We start from the raw sequence: 13,617 nt of genomic DNA, 5'->3' as shown, positions 1-13,617 counted from the left end.
TTATTTTAAGACAGGGTCTCTCTAAGTTATTCAGGCTGGCCTCAAACTTGTGATCCTCCTGCCTCAGCCTCCTGAGTTGCTAGGATGTCCTTTCAAATCTCTTGACTTATAGGCATGTGCCACCATGCCCAGCTCAAAAAAGAATATTTTTAAATTTTAAAAAAAAATTTTTTTTAGATGTTGATGGACCTTTATTTTATTCATTAAAAAATTTTTTTTTAGTAGTAGAGGACACAATATCTTTATTTTGTTTGTTTATTTATATGTGGTGCTGAGGACTGAACCCAGTGCCCCACACATGCTAGGCAAGAGCTCTACCACTGAGCCACAACCTCAGCCCCTATTTTAAAAATATTAGGGGTTGGGGATTTAGCTCAGCGGCAGAGTGCTTTCCTAGCACGCTCAAGGCCCTGAGGGCGGTCCTCAGCCCTGAAAAAAAAAAAAATTTTAATCTCTATTTCCTGTAACTCCTCCCTTACACATCACCAAAAAAAAAAAAAAAACAAAAAAAAACCAAGAAGTCTGTTTTATTCTTTAGACTTTATTGTCTAAAGAAAGGAATGACACCAGATATCAATTATAAATGAGTCAATTATTAACTTTGTAATTATAAAAGCCAAAGACTCATTATGTATACATACAGTTTTGGAAGAATAATTGAGTTCATTTTTCTTAATATTCTCATACATACACATATGTACCCACTCTTAAGTGTGTACCTGTACACACTTAAAAACTGGATAAAAATTCTCCAGACTTTGGAGTAGGGGAAGTCTGACTGAAGCAGGCAGTTGGGGTGGAAAATGTATGGAGAGGATATTTTCTATTTCGCCCTGAGCAAGTGATAAGGTCCTCCTTATTTGATGGTAGCATCAATCTGTCTCTGAGAATATTCAATTTCTTTTAGAAGGAATATAAAGAAGTAAAAACTAATATGTGTCTATTGAAATTCAAAATAAGGGTTTGCACAAAGACAATAGATTTGAAAACTTAACTCTGTGAGAGAGAAACAATTTTCTGCATTCATTAGCTCCCTTTTAACATAATCAAGATGAGATCTAGAATCAAGTTTCTCCCAAAGGAGGAGGTAATTGACTCTCTCATCTCTGATTTCCCATCTGTCCATGAGGTTAATAACACTTACCTCAAAGGATTGTTTCCAAGAGGAACCCTTGTCTGCTGAAGGGGCCACTAGAGCCAGGAACCTGAAAGCAGTAAAAGAAGATTGTAGGTGTGGCTTAGTGGTAGAGCAACTGTATGTGTGAGGCCCTGGTTTCAATCCCCCAGCTCTGGGGTGGGTGTGTGTGTGTGTGTGTGTGTGTGTGTGTGTGTGTGTGTGTGTAAGTAAAAGAAGCCTACCCCTTTTCCTTCTTGTTTGGGATTGACTGAGAGGTTAGAGTAAGACAGGCATCACTGGGCCCTAACTTGGAAAGTACCTTCAAAAATATCCAGAAGATTGAAGAAATCATTGAAGTTGGTACAACATACATCAGGATGAACTGACTGGGAGAAAGGGTCTAGTTTGCCTTTCCAGGCCTTCCCAATGATGATTCTAACGTGGAGGGTGGTATGATCTGGTGGCAGAGGAGTGCAGTCTCACACTTAGGGGTCGATATTAGCCAAAGTCACAGAGGCTGACAAAATCTAGAGTATAGGATATCCTGTCTGTCCAGTGAGTGCAGGCACTGCCTAGTATTGAGCTATAGTCTAAATGAGGTGGTTGCTGGGCATGAGTTAGAGAGGCGAGGTCATAGTGACCTGCAGAAGCCATTGAGTCATCTGGCCTGGAGTGGATTTGGGAGTTTTGGTTTTGTTTGCGGTGCTGGGGATAGAACTCAGGGCCTCTCCCATGCTAGGAAAGCACTCTACCACTGACCTACACCCCCAGCCTGGATTTGGGAGTTTTAAAAATATAATCTAATCCTCAGGCTGGGATACAATTTGATTGTAGAGTACGAAACAAACAAAAACACTTAAGCTGATATTTGGGGCAGTCGGGGAACCTGCACTACTAAGAGAATTCTAGCCCTTTCCCAGTCCTCCTCTCTGTGAAGGAAATCCTCAGAAAGCTCTGCTGTGGTGCTCCTGACCCTCATCACCGTTGACACTCAGGCGGCATGATGAGTGTCTCAGACTCTCTCAGCGTTCAGCTGTGCTGCTGAAACCCCTTGACGTCACTGGCCTCCCGTGATGATGGGGTCCCTTGGGTGGTACATCTCCGTTTTTATACCAGGCTCCTGCACAAAGGGATCAGGACCACTCATCCACTTCCTTGCTCAAGCCTCTGCTCTGCAGTGGGGCTGCGGCCTGCCTTGCTTCTTGTTTTCTCCCTTGTTCTGAAGCAGGAGGCTTTCACAGGGAGCTATGTTTGACCCTATGGAGGGATAACTTGATTTATGTTCTATTTTGAGGGCATTCCTTTCACTCATTCACTCAGTCAACACATTTTTATTGATGAACAACTTTGTGCCATCAACGTGGTGAACACTAGGGTAGTGGGGAACAAAATTTAGGTCCCTGCCTTCCAACAAAGAATACTGACGTGTAGTAAGACACTAATGAAATGCAGAGTAGGGCAGTGAAAATACAATGTGCCATGAGCCTGAGGAACAGGGACACTGAAGCCAGGGCAAGAGACAGAAAGATCTTTCTGAGTTTGTGAAGTTTAAATGAGAACTGAAGGATGAATAGAAATTAGCCCATAGATGGAGCCAAGGAAGGGAAGCTTGCTGATTTACACAAATTGTTTTCAATAACAGAAACACACTTCATGAGACTGTTATTCCCCTGACCCAGAGTTATAACCAATGTTAAAGAAAAGAAAAAAGGAAACAAAACAAAAAAAAAAGACCAAAAAATACAACTCTCCATAAAAGGGAAATGGAAGTATACTTTCAAACTATTTTATAACAACAAACCTATCTGGGTTTGTTAACCCTTAGGAATGTTATGCTCCTACCTCCCACAGAGGCTAAATGCCTGGGGCCCTATCTTTAGATGTTGGCTGGACAATAGTAAACTGTTTTGTAGCCTTGAGTTTTATCAGCCAGGCACTGTAAGGGGGACTAATTGTAGGGCTGTGTCTTTGAACTGTTGGAAACAGTTGAGGGTGGGGGGAAAGGGAGAGATGGGGAGGGCACCCTGGGGATGTGGCTCAGTGGTAGGACACTTGCCTAGCATTTGTCAGGCAGCCTGGGTTCAATCCCCAGCACCACCCTAAACAAACAAAGGAACAGTTTCTATGTTAGAAATTTTGTTCGTATTTATTTTCCAAGGTTGAGGCCTAGCAGAGAAAGGGATCACAGGAGCCTGGTTAGAGTTCGATCAGAAGAGAATCTTTGTCAGTCATATGGTCATTTTACATTTAAGTTTTTGAAGAATCCTGATTATCTTTTGGCACCTTTTGAAATATGTGTGTGTATACGTGTGCATTTTTTTTTCTCCCAGTGCTGAGGATCAAACCCAGGGCTTCTCACATGCTAAGCCAGGGTTCTACCACTGAGCTTCATCGCCAGACCCAGGTGAATATATTGATATTGCAAAAATTATAAATTAAAATGAAAGGCACAGCATAGTAAATACCACATATGGCATTGTTATGGGTTGGATATGGAATGTCTCTGAAGTCTCAAGTAGTGAAGGCATGTTCCCCAATGTAGCAATGTTCAGAGGTGTGGATTTGAGGAAGCAATTGCATCATGAGGGCTCTGACCTCATCAGTGGTTTTTTTTTTGATGGTACTGAAGATTGAACTTAGGAGTATTACACCCCTAAGCCACATCCCCAGCCCTTTTTTAAATTTTGAGACAGGGCCTTGCCAAATTGCTGAGGCTGGCCTTGAACTTGAGATCTTCCTGCCTGGAAATTATTTTTATTATCCATAAACACAAAAATAGATACATTATTTGTGGTATATTTATATAATTGAATATTATAGAACTGCACTGTCCAATATGGTACCATAAGCTACATGTAGCTATTTAAACTAAAATCTAATTAAATTTAAATTAATTAAAATTAATTCTATGTTTTAAATTTTAAATTCAGTTGCTGAATCACATTAGCTGCATTTCACGTGCTCAGCAGCCACGTGTGGCTAGTGTGTACCATAGTAGACAAAGCAGATAAAGAACATTTCCATCAGTGCATAAAGTTCTATTGGACAGCACTGTTATGGAACAAAATGAGCCATCTGGATCTACATATTTCAAAATATAGGTCTCAGAAATATAAAGTTGGTTGAAAAAAGCAAGCGGGTTGCAGAAGGAAACTTAGAATATCTTCACATTTAAATAAAGTTTAGAAGGAACTGATAAAATCAGTTGCCTCCAGGGAAAGGAAGTACGTGAATAGGGATGAAGTGGTGGGGAAACTTTTTACATATACCCTTTGGCATCTTTTAATTTTTTTTTTTTTTTTTTTTTTTTTTTTTGAGGCTGGGTCTTGTTATGACACCCAGGCTAGCCTTGAACTTGTGCACTCAAGTGATCCTCCCACCTCAGCCTACCAAGTTACTGGACTACAGGCATGCACCACCACTCCCAGCTGCATCTTTTAAATTTTGAACCATGCAACTGTATCATCTATTCAAAATAAATAAATTCTCCTAAACTCAGCTAAGTTCAAGAAAAAGTTCCAATGCTTGCAAAGCTTTTTTTGGATTTTTATTGGAACCCATTCACCAGGTAAAAGAAGTCTTGTTTCATTTCTCTGTGATGACTTTACAGTGTCAAGAGAATGTGAAATTTGAATATTTGCACCCAAACTTCTACAGAAAATTATTGCTCAGTTCTCTGTATTTGTTTCATATGGAAATGAAAACCTTTGGGTATAGCCAAAAGTCTTTAAAGTGCTTGTAAAGGAAGAGGGAACAGACAAATATAATTTGAACACAAAATTAAACTTCAGTGTGTTAGCTTGTAAATAAATCCAGTTTGAAACACATTGAAAATGCAATGATTGGGTGTGCACCTGTAGTCCCACCTACTTAGGAGGTTGAGGCAGGAAGATCACTTGAGTCAAGGAGTTCAAGGCCAGCCTGGGCAACATAGTGAAACTCTGTCTCCTTTGAGGGTTGGGGGAAGAAGTGACAAGCGTCCTGGTTGTGAACACGTGGATATGCTGGAAGGTGGCATGACCAGAGAGGACATGAAGGCTGGGAACCTCTTCAGCCTCATAACCTCCCCCTAACACACCTCTTCCATTTGATGGTTCATCCATATCTTGTAAAATATCCTTTATACTAAACCGAGTAAAATGGTGTCCTTAGTTCTATGAGCTGCCTTAGCAAATTGTTGAACCCAAGGAGGAGGATTGTGGGAACCCTGATTTATAGCCAGTTGGTCAGAAGCACAGGTGACAACAGGAACTTCGGATTGGCATCAGAAGTGGAGGGGGGCAGTCTTGTGGGACTCTTAACCTGTGGAAGCTGACACTATCTACCTGGAGACCAACTAAACTGAATTAGTTGGCATCCACTGGAGAACACCTCAGTGTGTGGGGAACCCACTGGTCACAGTGTTCTGTGTCATGTGGGAGCATAGTAAGAGAAAAAGAGTTTGCTTTTTTCCTTTTACAGTTGGATAAGAGGGTGAAGGCTCAGACATTCCTTGTAGCTATTCTATAGTTTTCTATTTAAGTATTTTATAATTTCAAAAAAGAAAGAGATGGAAGAACTTCTTTTTTTTGGTACCAGGGATTGAACTCAGGGGCACTCAACCACTGATCCACATCCCAGGCTCTATTTTTGTATTTTATTTAGACGCAGGGTCTCACTGAGTCGCTTAGCTCCTCGCTTTTGCTGAGGCTGGCTTTGGCCTTGAGACCCTCCTGCCTCAGCCTCCTGAGCCACTAAGCGCCACCATGCCTGGCTGAAAACATTTTTTTTTTTTTTTTTAACTTAAGCATGAAGGCCTGGGTGTGAGAGAGAATGTGGCATTTTTGGAGGAATTTGAAAAAAGCTTCTGTGGCTGAATTTTGCTGTGAGAAGACTTGTCCTGCAGAAGTCTGGCCATGTAGGTACATATTATCATAGCGGACTGGCTAAACCATAGTCAAAGAAATTGGAAGGCGTTTTTTTTTGTGTGTGTGTGCTACTGAGGATTGAACCCAGGGGCACTTGACCACTGAGCTACATCCCAGCCCTTTTTATTTTGAGCTGGGGTCTCACTAAGTTTTCCAGACTGGTCTCAAACTTGCAATCCTCCCCTGCCTCCGAAGTTGTTGGAATTACAGGCCTGGCTAACGCCTTCTTTTAAAAGAAAATATAAGATCAGATATATGAATTTTTCTTTGAAAAGTGGAAGTCTGTTTTTAATTAGCAAAGGGATCACTTGCTAGATTTAGAAAACCTCAACAAGCTAAATACAGTTTGCAAAGTGAATGCATTTTTTTCTTGGATTGCACTCACTGCTCTCAAGATGTTGGTATCCAAGGGGAAGAAATAAGAATTCTCCTAGGGCTGGTAAATTTGTGAAGACCTGTTATTATATGATTCAATTATTTCAAATACTTCCAGCACATTGTTTAGAGAAATTATGAGGGTATCTGTGAAATTTAATGGTGGTTTAAAAATTTGTATTAATAAAATAAATAAGGCATCAGTGAATTTACTACATTTTCCCCTAAGTTGTGCTATTTTTTAAAGACAAAACAAAAAGTAGTGATATGGTGTCACAGACTACTTTTTAAAATTTATTTTTTTATCCATCAGTGTATTTTATTTGTGTGTAATGTATCACCTCCCTAGAGGAAAAAAAAAAATCCTGAGATTTTCCTTTCTCTGAGTTTTTTGTCTTGTTTCTTTGTGGTCCAGGATACCGTTGAGGCTGTCAGTAAAATGAAATGAAACTGACAGGATAGGAGTAGATTATTCTGCCATTTTTCTAGGTCTTTGAGTTGCACGTTAGATCTGGGGTTGATCACTCCCTAATACCTGTGAAGTTCACAATTTCCCCAGCTTTCAGATAATCAATTATTTCAAATTTGCCAATGTAGCCAGGCTTTATCATCACAACTAGAAATCAAGACTATAAATTTAGAACATGGCCTCATAATAAACTGGTATTTTCCTCTTCTTTTTTTTAGACATTGTTGATTTTATTGACAACAGGTAGGACATTCTTGACACCCTTATGGTGACACAGAAAGATGTAGGATAAATACAGTAAATGTTAGAAGTTTTACCCCTGGAGCCCAAACATGGAACAATGCTCTTTAAAAAAAATTTTTTTTTTTTTTTAGTTGTAGATGGAGTCAGTACATTATGGTACTGAGGATCGAACCCAATGCCTTACACCTGCTGGCAAGCACTGTACCATTGAGCTACACCCTAGGCCCTTAGAACAATGCTATTGCTTTAGTTTTCTCTTTTAAGCCATGTTAAGAAGTTTGGACTTTACACTTAAGAGGCACTGCTCTTACTCCAGGGACAGATGTCATGCTATATGCAGTTTTCTTTTTTTGTTTTGTTTTTTTGGGTACTAGGGATTAAACTCAGGGACACTTAACCACTGAGCCACATCCCCAGCTCTATTTTGTATTTTATTTAGAGCCAGGGTCTCACTGAGTTGCTTAGGGCCTCGCTTTTGCTGAGGCTGGCTTTGAACTCATGATCTTCCTGTCTCACCCTCTGGAGCTGCTGGGATTACAGGCAAGAGCCACCACACCTGGCATTATATGCAGTTTTGAGAGGCTGCACTGGCTGCAAAATGAAGAATAGTTTTGGCAAGAATTAGGAGAGAATGAGGGGAAACAGGATGCTACTGTAGCTGTGCAGGTGAGAGGAAAGAGAAACCTATGTGAAGGTGCAGCCTTAGAGATGTAGAGAGGTCAGAGATGGGAAAGGATGCTTAGCAGGTAGAACCTGCAGGACTTGGAAATGGATTAGATATGAGACCAGTGGTGGAGGAGAAAGTGTAGTTGGAGGGGGAATGTTAAATTTCTGGCTTGAGAAACTGGGTGGCAAAGCTGATCACTGAAAGACAGGCACCAAAAGAGCAGTTTTGTAGAAGGTCAAGGCCCATGTGAAGTGTGGTGATGTATTGAAAAAAATTTAGATTAATGGGTAAAAAGATGTACTTATGTATTTTTAATTATTTAATTAAGGCACATGAGGATTCTTTGTAGTTGTAGGTAGCATCTCTTCCCATTCTGGTTCAAGGACCATTGCTTCATTTTCTTTATTGTCAACTATGCCACTCTTGGATAATTTCATACCTTCCACCAAAAGAAACAGACAGCAATGATGTCATCATTCACAATGTCGTGGCTCTTTGGAATTTATTTGTGTGAAATCACATAAATTTCTTGTCTTTGCAGTTCTCTAATACCATTTACTTAATGTTAATATGTCATTACTCATGATACTGCATCATATTATGGATCTTGGCCTCTATTCACTCTCAACAGCTATCACAGAGCTTCACTGATATTGACCACAATTGTGAGTCTTATGGAGGTTATGCAGGAAAATGTAAGGGATGATTCATTTTCTGGTCATGTTAAGTTTGTTATTAGGAATTTGATAATGTATCCATAGAATGACCCATTTCTTTTTTCTTTTTTTTTTTTTTTTTAATCATTCTGCTAACAGGAAATTGCTTCCACTCTGTCATTGAAGTGAACTATAAGCAATCCCTGAAGTAGAGCCCACAAAAATCACAGTCCAGTATCATTTTTATCTTCAAAAAGTAGATAAAATATAGATATAATATGAATATATAATAAAACAAAAAAGTTTATACAAGACTTTAAGGAAAACTTATTGCTGCATTTTAAAATTGTTACTATTTGAAAATTAATTTTCTTTTTTTATGTGCATTATATTTTTAAGTCTATTTTTATTGTAAACAAATGGGATACATGTTGTTTCTCTGTTTGTACATGGAGTAACAGCATACCATTTGCGTCATCATACATTCACATAGGGTAATGGTGTTTGATTCATTCTGTTACTTTTTCCTTCCCCCCACCCCTCCCACCCCTCTTTTCCCTCTCTACAGTCCCTCCTTCCTCCATTCTTGCCCCCCTCCCAACCCCCATTATGGGTCATCATCTGCTTATCAGCGAGATCAGAATGACCCATTTCTGCCATTTATTCTCTGGAGCTTATAGGTCATAATCACTGCATTCCTAGAATATGACCAGTTTCACTGATGGTGGTATCCTGCCTTTCACACACCACCAGTAGGGTAGATAGGAGATGGGCTGGGCTGGTAAGTGGAGTAAGAACAGCCTCATTTATACCAGGAATGTCCAGCCCTTGACCTATATAGCTAAAGACTAACCAAGCTCTGAGAGCTTGGAGTCACCATATCAATTGAAGGGAAGAAAGGACATTAATGGGAAGAGGATGTGGGGTTGTGGAACAATTATCCTGACAGTTCTGAGAGGAGACTGGCAGTCATCCCAGAGTACAGCCTACCATGTAGCACAGAGACTTGGGGCACTTGTGGTGACTTTCCTGGGTGCTAGCAGAGCCTACGGAGTGATGATGCCAATAGTAGGGGGCACATAGGGTGAAGGACACCTGCAACCACCTGCCATCCTAACGTAGCAGAGATGCACACAGAGTTGGGAGCGGGCAGTCAATGCAAGGACCTACACACAGAGCTCAAGTCCAAGGTCAAAGTACACCACTTAGTAGCTGTTTTAGTCATCTTTATCACTACTGTGACTAAAAGATTGACAGGAACAATTTTAGAGGAGGAAACCTTTTTGGGGGGGCTCACAGTGTTAGAGGTCTCAGTCCACAGACAGCCGGCTCTATTCCTCAGGGTTCCAGATGAGGCAGTAAATCATGGTAGAAGAGTATGGTGGAGGGAAGCAGCTCATATGATGATCAGAAAGCAGAGAGTCTAACTCAGCTCACCAAATATATACCCTGAAGGCACACCCCAAGGACCCACCTTCTCCAGCCACACCTGACTAGCCTTTAGTTACCACTCAGTTAATCCCCATTAATTCACCAATTGGGTTAAGGCTCTCATAACCCAATCGTTTCACCTCTGAATGTTCTTGCATTGTCTCACATATGAGCTTTTGGGGGACAATCAAATATCTAAACATTACCAGGAGCCCAATAATGTATGATCTGTGAACAAAATACTACTCTGGCCAACAGGACCAGAGTAATTCTGTGGGGTTACAGAACCCCATGATCACCCCATGGGAGTGAATCCTATATTGGCCTAGGCTGATCCCAAGCTTGGTAGGTTTACTTAGGAAATGTCAAGGAAGATAATCCAAAGTGCAGGGCTCCCTGGAGCCTAATCAGGGGCAGTGGCCCAGACCACTCAGGTCTATGGGTGGTACTGTGCTGAGGCACAGCAAGAATGGGTGCCTAAAAGAAATCTGAACATAGTGTTAGAGCTCAGAAGAGAAATCTGGAAGTCTGATTGGAATCATAAACATATAGAGACCATAAAAAGCAGAAGATTGGACAAAATCATCTAGAGAGAAGACCACTGTCTTCACTAAGACAGAAATCAGAGCTGCTCAAAGGACAGGGGGAGGAAAAGAGCCTGAAAAAAGACTCGAGGGGTATCATAGAGGTAAATTATTGAAGGCTTCAAGAACAAAGGTGTGATCAGCAATGTTCTTGCTGAGAAGTCTAGTAGGAGGCTTCCAACTGCAACTGGCTTCATTGACATGCAGATGGAGAGGCAACCTTTACAAGTCCAGTTTTAGGTGAGTGTTGGGAACAGAAGTCCAGTGGGAATGAGGAGGGAATGGGCAAACACAGACAGTGAATGGGGACACCTTGCTGCATAAGTCGGGATGTAAAGGATCATAGAGAACTGCATAGGATGAGGAGTTGAAGCAAGGCTTTTTATTGATTCACCCACTGGCTGAAAACTGATCCCCAGGGGCTAAGGTGGTGAGTTGGGAACTCCTTTGTCAACATGTCCTGAACTAAAGGTTCTGAGAGGTACCAGAGACTACTGGCAGCATCAGCTACAAACCAGTACAGTGGCTGGAATCCTGTACCCCCTCAATGTGTGCTAATTACTGCCTACATCTCATAGGATTGGTTCAGCAGCCATGTGACAGAGAATCCAAAATAACAATGGCTTACACAAGAGAGAAGTGAATTTCAGGAAAGGTCAGGAAATCTGAGGTGATCTGCCCACATCTGGTGTGGCACCTCTAAGATCATTAGGGAGGCAAGATGTTTCTAGGTTGTCACTCTTCCAAACTCAACAAATGGCTCCCACCTCATGTTTGACAACTGCATGTGCACAGAACACAGGAAGGGGGTACACCTGCCTTCAAGAGCCCTCCTGAAATAGATAAATGACTTCTGTTTGTGTTCTATGGGCCAGAACCCTAATCACTGCCATACCTAGTGTCAAGGGAGACTGGAAATGGAGGTTATTTTTTTTAAATGTGGGTGTGGCTATATGTCTTGCTAAAAATTCAGGGTTATTATTATTATTATTATTATTATTATTATTTTGGTGCTGGGGATCGAACCCAGGGCCTTGTGCTTGGAAGGCAAGCACTCTACCAACTGAGCTATCTCCCCAGCCCAAAATTCAGGGTTATTAATGAAGAAAAAAATTGAACCAGGCAAGGTTGATGCACAGCTGTAATCCCAGCTACTCAAGAGGTTGAGGCAGGAGGATTGAAAGTTCAAGGCCAGTCTGGGCAATTTACTAAGACCCTATCTCAAAGTAAAAAGTGTTTGGGGATGTAGCTTAGTGGTAGAGCACTTACCTACCATGTGGAAGACCCTGGGTTAAAAACAAAAAAAAGAAGAATGTTCATATATGAATACATGACAGATATAATTCCACCTCATATAAAACCACAAGAATGGGAAGTGGGGCTGGGATTGTAGCTCAGTGGTTGAGTGCTTGCCTCCCATGTGTGGGACCCTGAGTTCAATCCTCAGTACCATATAAATAAATAAAATAAAAACATTGTGTCCATCTACAAATAAAAAAAAAAAGAATGGGAAGTTATACTCCATGTACCTATAAATGTGTCAAAATACATTCTATTATCATGTATATCTATTTAAAATTTTTTCAGTTGTAGATGGACACAATACCTTTATTTTATTTATTTTTATGTGATGCTGAGGATCAAACATAGTGCCTCACACATGCTAGGCAAGCTCTCAACCACTGAGCCACAATTGCATCCTCTGTCACATATATCTAAAAAGAACAAATTTAAAAAAAAAAAGAGAGAGAAGGAAAAGAATGAAATTAGAGAAGTAAAGTGGGGGTGGTGAGTAGGGCCAGAAGCTTCTCCCAAAGTCAATACTGCTGTGGTTTTCATTAATATCACCCCAGTATAAGATGGGCCCAAGGTTCAGTGATTGAGCCAGAAGTAACTCTGGGACACCAAGCAGGTCAACAACATCTGAAGTGGCCCAGTAGGAAACTTTGCTGAATGGGCATCTCCACTGGCATATGCTGGCAGACTGCTCCCAAGTAATGTAACTGCTCAGTGCCTGTGAAGAGGAACATTGACTCTTGCATAGTCTTTGTCCCTGTAAAGCTTCAACCTTCCCTAACCTGGATGTAGGGGCCCGAGCCTACTGACAGTTTTATAGGTGACTTACTTTATTAACTTTTAAATTTTTATTTTTATTTTTTTAGCCAGTGTTTCACTATGTTGCCCTGGCTGGCTTAGAACTCCTGGGCTCAAGCAATCTTCCTACTTCAACCTCCCAACTGGCTGGGACAATAGGAATGTACCACCATGCCTGGTCCTCTACCACCTTTTGCTCCTATCCCCAGGTAAAGCCTTCTTGGTTTGCCTGCTCCTGCCCATCTCTCCATTCCATCTCCCTAAATTGTCTTGTGCTCTAGCCCCTTCCAGTTCTGTACACTTGATGAGTCTGGTTCTGGTCTATCACACTTTACTGTCATTCAGAGATATACATGATTGAATGAACTGTGCTAATAATTTCACATACATGATCTCTCTTATAGCTTGGGGGTTCTTAAATATCCCCCAAAGGTTCATATGCTAAAGGCTTTGTTGACAGCCTCTGGAAGTATTGGGAGATAGCTGAACTTTTAGGATGTGGTACCTAGTGGAAGGAACTTAGGTTGTTGGGGGTATGCCCTTGAAGGAGATATTGGGACCCCCAGTCATTCTCTCTTTCACTTACCCACCACCATGAGGTGAACAAACTTCCTCTTCCAGTGCTCTCACCGTGATGTACTGTGCTGCCACAGGCCAACGCAACAGGGCTAAGCAACCATGGACTGACACCTCTGAAACTGTGAGCCAAAATGAACTTTTCCTTCTTTTAAGTTGTTTATCTCAGGTATTTGCCACAGTGATGGGGAGCTAACTAACAGTCTCTTTCAGTTTCTGTCATTGCTGGTCTTCTTACTATACCCCTCATGAGACAGGCTTTACAAAGGGGCGGCCTCATGTATTTCCTGTTCACTGCTGAATTCCCAGCATCTAGCACAGTGTGCTACCTTCACAGAGCCCTGGTTCCAGCCAGTTGGCATATAATAAGTGGTTCTTACATTGAATTTGCATGTTGCATAAAAATGAAGATGTTATTAAGCATAGTCACTTTCCCCATTTTATGACTAATTTTTCCTGAGCAGCGGTGACCACAGAAAGGAAAATGGTTCACTAGAC

At 41.1% G+C, this 13,617-nt stretch overlaps 1 protein-coding gene and 1 long non-coding RNA gene across 2 annotated transcripts in view; one reads left to right on the top strand and one right to left on the bottom strand.

Moving 5' to 3' along the window:
* KIFC1 (kinesin family member C1) overlaps positions 1 to 13,617 on the top strand; it is a 54,893-nt gene that overhangs the window by 19,704 nt on the left and 21,572 nt on the right. The window contains exon 2 of the mRNA XM_079147222.1: positions 3,448 to 3,521. Within this exon, the coding sequence (XP_079003348.1) occupies positions 3,448 to 3,521 (74 nt within the window). The remainder of the gene's footprint in view (positions 1 to 3,447; positions 3,522 to 13,617) is intronic.
* Positions 1 to 13,617, bottom strand: part of LOC306665610 — a 42,060-nt gene that overhangs the window by 23,797 nt on the left and 4,646 nt on the right. Inside the window, exon 2 of the long non-coding RNA XR_013765086.1 lies at positions 1,145 to 1,205. This is a non-coding gene — a long non-coding RNA (uncharacterized lncRNA). The remainder of the gene's footprint in view (positions 1 to 1,144; positions 1,206 to 13,617) is intronic.

Source organism: Sciurus vulgaris, assembly GCF_902686455.1.
Source record: "Sciurus vulgaris genome assembly, chromosome: 7".
NCBI classification, from domain to species: Eukaryota; Metazoa; Chordata; class Mammalia; order Rodentia; family Sciuridae; genus Sciurus; species Sciurus vulgaris.
The sequence above is the reverse complement of the archived record's forward strand: the minus strand, read 5'-3'. Positions and strand labels throughout refer to the sequence as shown.